The following is a 4,689-nucleotide window of genomic DNA, read 5'->3' as shown; positions in this document are numbered from 1 at the left end:
TTTTTGAACACTAATGTGTTCCTTGCCGCAGCTAATATACGACAATTAAAGCCCTAGAATCACCCTCAGGCATGGTTGGTTTTTGATGGGCATCAAGCCCGTTTTTTGACCATTTTTGCCATAAAATACTTGCAAATTTTTAAAATGCCCATAAAAAATTACACAAATACAAAAAAAAACTTGCTATAGTTTCCCAAACCCTGAAATTTTGAAGGGGAGGCGTGCCCCCCTCAAAAATCAAGCTTGACCTTAGGTGATGTTTTTTGCTTTTTGGTTTTTTTGGTGATACTTTTGTGTTTTGTTTTGTTTTGTTTTTTTTTTTGGAGGATCTATTGCTTTTGGTTTTTGCTGTTTAGTGTTTTTATAATCTGTTAGGCTTTGCTTTCCTTCTTAGCTCTTGCTGCCTTAACTGTTACCTTCTCTGCTGAAGCTCGTCTGATAAACAGGAGGAGCATAAGAAGCTGAAGGTCATCGCACCCCATATCCTCTTCTTCAGAAAAGATAAGCTCTTTTTCTCTCTCTCTGTAATGGCCGTATCTCTTCCTTATGGGGACAGCCTGATCATCCTGGCCATCTCCTTCGCATCGGCCATGATCTGCGAGACCATATCCTGGATCCTCATCTACAGGACGGATTCCTACAAGAGCCTGCGCTCCACCATAGACAGAGCCTCCAGAAAGCTCGAGGTCATGAAGGGCACAGGCTCCTCTGCAGTATCCAGCAGCAAAAACTCCAAGGTCAAGAAGATGGATCGATTGGAAAGCAGCCTCAAAGAGTCCAGCCGTGACCTCTCCTTCACCAAGTTCAAGTCAGGGGGCGTGGTTGCTATTGTCCTTGTTGTCGTCTTTGGCCTTTTGAACTCTCTATTTGAAGGGAAGGCTGTGGCCAAGCTCCCTTTCTCCCCTATCCCTTTTGTGCAGAGGATGAGCCATAGAGGGCTGCATGGAGATGATCCCACTGACTGTGCCATGGTTTTTCTCTACTTTTTATGCTCCGTCAGTATACGGTCCAACTTGCAGAAGCTCTTAGGTTTTGCTCCCCCCAGAAATGCTGCCAACACAGGCATGTTCCCCATGCCTGAATCTAAAACAAAGTAAAGGGCTTGGTAATGTTAGCTTTGTTAAAAATTGAATCAAAATTAGTGATTCTGCCCTTTCAATGGCTGGGACTTGTTGATGGATTTGATTTGAAGTTTGAATAATTAAGCATGGATTGTTAAAAGATCCACATAGCATGTGCAGGATGTATAGTGTTGTTAAGTTTAAGTTTTGTGTTGGTCAATCAAGGTGCATGTGTAAGTCTGGGCTTTACACACATTTTGGGCACAGGAAATGGGAACAGTCCACCCAACCGTGGAAGATCTCCACCATCCAACCCCCAGCCTGTCAATGGCTACCCGATTTAAGGTCAAGATCGCCCAGCCTGTCAATGGCTACCCGATTTAAGGTCAAGCTCGCCCTGTAAAACATTGTTTTGAATGTAGGCTACCTGTGATGAGACTTGATGTCATGCACCACTCTGATGCTATGCTGAAATCTCCAGGGTTTCTCTGAGGCTACTACATGCTTGTGCTCGTTGACCTTAATTCTCTTCTCTGATGGTAAATGTCTTTTTGTCTACTGATTTGTTCTTTGTTATGAATTAATGAACAATAGTCTCCCAATGATGATTGGTTATCAGCTCTAGCTGATGCACATGCTGAATGTACAGTATCCGAGGGATGACTTTAGGTCAATTCTTTTTTTTTTTTTTGTGCGGTCATTGGCCTGTTTCATGCAAGGTTAAGCTTTCCCAAATCCATGTTATATAGATATTACACACACACACACACACACACACACACACACACACACATATATATGCTCTTTCCTAGTTGTACATAATAGTGTCCTTAAATCCTTACAAAATATACTCCTAAACATCAAAGGCATCATTATGGGCGGTCAAACCCTCCTTACATCGATGTGTGTACACTTGATATGCTATATCTACTTGGAAATTTTGGGTACAGTTAAAATTCCAACATTTACTTCCTTATGTTGGTAAGACCAAAAGACTTTGACCTTTGTTCGTCCTCATAAGATTGATGTTATTCCAACTCTTCAAATGGGGAATCGTTCAATACCTAACCAAACTATGCCTCTCGAGATCCATGAAGGACCAAACTCCTCTCTCTTATGAATGTAATCACTTTCAATTGTTTGTAGAGACACATAAATGACCAATCCTCACACTTATATTTATGAATATAATCACTTCCAAACTGTTCTATATAGACACATTCTCCTAAAGTATTATTGCCAACCACTAAGAAAGTGGGTTTCTCATCTTATTTTTCGGACCTAGAGTCCAAAGCTTCTTTGAAAACCAATGCTTTCTATGGTTGTGCATAAATACATCTCCCAAAGAGGCTATAATCTTCTTCACAATCACAATGCAAAATCACATCAAGTGCATCGACCAATACTTGCATCTCATGAACTATACCCAAGGCATTGTCTACTAGATCCTTAGTTTCCTTTACACATGCCTCTCAGCTCAAAGATACCTTGGACACCTAGAAGCCATGATACGCATCCATCTCATTAACAAATGCAAGGGTAACATCAAGTGTTTAAAGAGATTCGATGCCATAGTAAGATCATCCTCCACACATTGATCACCCATGGACACATGTCCATTCTTATCATGACCAATTTTTTTAAAATTGATGATAGCTGATGTAATGAGTTGGCTCCATGGCCACTTCAAGCAAGTTCCCTTCTTGTTGCATCGCTCACAAGCCTCTCGCCCGAGCTCAACCTTAGGGAGCTTGATAAGATATGGAAACCTTACTTTTCTTTTGCATACATGCATCATCTCTAACCTTGTGTACATGCAACACTATTTAATTCACTTATTTGTGTCAATGTTCTCTATTGCGTCCTTCCAAGTCCCTCACACCACACAAAAAGAAGGGTAAGGCAAATTTTGTAGTGAATCCACATAAATTATACATGAGGCTTGTCTTGAAGTTATGGAAAGGTCACGATAAAGCAAATATATATATATATATACAAAATTTTTTTGCAAAAAAGCACCTAACATCTTATCCCATATGAAAGTGGAGTACCAATCCCATATGAAGAAGTAGGACTTAATAAGATTGTAGCCACTTTCCTCACATGTGGCCTTAGAATGGCCAAGAGATTGTATACACACATTGGGTATAGCCAGTAAATACCTAAATACTTGGCAAAAAGAAATTGACAATGTATATTTTTGTCATACATGTTTCTTGGTGAATTTTTATGATTTTATTTAGGATGAATCATGGTAGCTAGTGTGAAAAATCTAGAATAAAATAAGAATATAATACACTAACTAAAACTAGAAATGAAGCTGTATGTATCATCCTCAAGTTTTTGAGCACGTAAGAATTCATACTATTGACCAACCATTTAGAATATTCTTAAGAGTCTTGTTTTCACTATTACTTCTTAGTTCAATGGTAGATGTGATTTTATACAAGTGTGCTTGGATCCATCTTGTGCTTCAAATTCCTAGTTTTATAATTCTTGCATATAAGTTTACTATTATTATCAACCATCTTAATTTAATTAGTAAGGTTGTTAATCAAATGGCTTGATGCCTAAATATAGTCAATTGTAGTGGTGTGGACAGTGGTCAGAGCAGGTCACGGTTTAAGGATCATCAAGATCTCATCTTTGCATCCACCAAATTTAGTTGAAAACAAATCACTTTTACAAAAAAAAAAACTAAAAATAATAAGTTTGTTTGCTTAATCCTTCTATATAGTAGATTGGGGGTGCCTGAAATACCATTCTACTATGTTGGTAGTTGGTATCATGAGTGATCCCGTATTAAATACTAACGGTCTAGTGTTATTGTTGTATGCACATTTGGGGCCATGCTAGTGTTATTAGTACTGTGGGTGATTCCATGGTATATATTAAGCTAGTGTTATTGGTGTTTATATTTGTACCTATTATATGTTTTCATGTTTAGATTGATTGTGAGAATTGTATGTATCTAACAAGGTTGGCATTATTGAGTAATATGTGATAAGCACTATGACAAAACCGACTAAGACATTTTGTATGGGTGCAAGGTTGTGCATACTGCGTATTTTTCAATTGCAGTATCATGGAGAGTTACTTTATTTATTTGTCCACCTACCGACATTCTGTTATTATGTCCACCGCTCATTTTGTATAGTTGGGGCATGTTATATTTTATGCATATATGAGTGTAATTATGTATGATTGCAACTTAGTTATAAGACTTTCTAACACCCCCTCTCAGCACCGGATGTTGAGTGAACTCCAAGAAGCCAGAGACGTCGTCCTTGATAAAAGATGAAAGACTGTAGAAACAGCTACCAAGAAAGCTCCACAAGCAATCTCCTCAGCAACTCAACTACAAGAGCACCAGAAGAAGCTGCCAGGTACACCGCTCCTCTAGAAGAAAACAACCAAGTAGATTGCAACATGATGCTCCAAATAATGGTGCCAAACCCAAGCGTAAGAACACTCCCCAAAGTCGTATGTCGTGTTTCTAGCCTCGAGAAGGTATGAAAAACCTCAAAATCAACCAAGATCAAATCCTGTAGTAGATAATCAATCTTGGGAGAAGCAGCATGTTCCTCACTGGAACCCTCTGAGTGTATCTGCTCAAACTTTGTAAAAC

At 38.8% G+C, this 4,689-nt stretch overlaps 1 protein-coding gene across 1 annotated transcript; it reads left to right on the top strand.

The window, feature by feature from the left end:
* The first annotated feature begins 339 nt into the window (after nucleotides 1-339).
* LOC147636124 (uncharacterized) lies at nucleotides 340-1,153 on the top strand. The gene has a single exon (XM_086801099.1). It carries the CDS (start codon nucleotides 528-530, stop codon nucleotides 1,095-1,097), a length of 570 nt encoding a protein of 189 aa, XP_086657225.1. The 5' UTR covers nucleotides 340-527; the 3' UTR covers nucleotides 1,098-1,153.
* The last annotated feature ends 3,536 nt before the right edge of the window (nucleotides 1,154-4,689 follow it).

The sequence above is a fragment of the Cibotium barometz genome, chromosome 8, assembly GCF_041138505.1.
Source record: "Cibotium barometz isolate CiBa-2024 chromosome 8, ASM4113850v1, whole genome shotgun sequence".
NCBI classification, from domain to species: Eukaryota; Viridiplantae; Streptophyta; class Polypodiopsida; order Cyatheales; family Cibotiaceae; genus Cibotium; species Cibotium barometz.
Note: the sequence above shows the minus strand (reverse complement) of the source record. Positions and strands in the feature narration are given on the sequence as shown.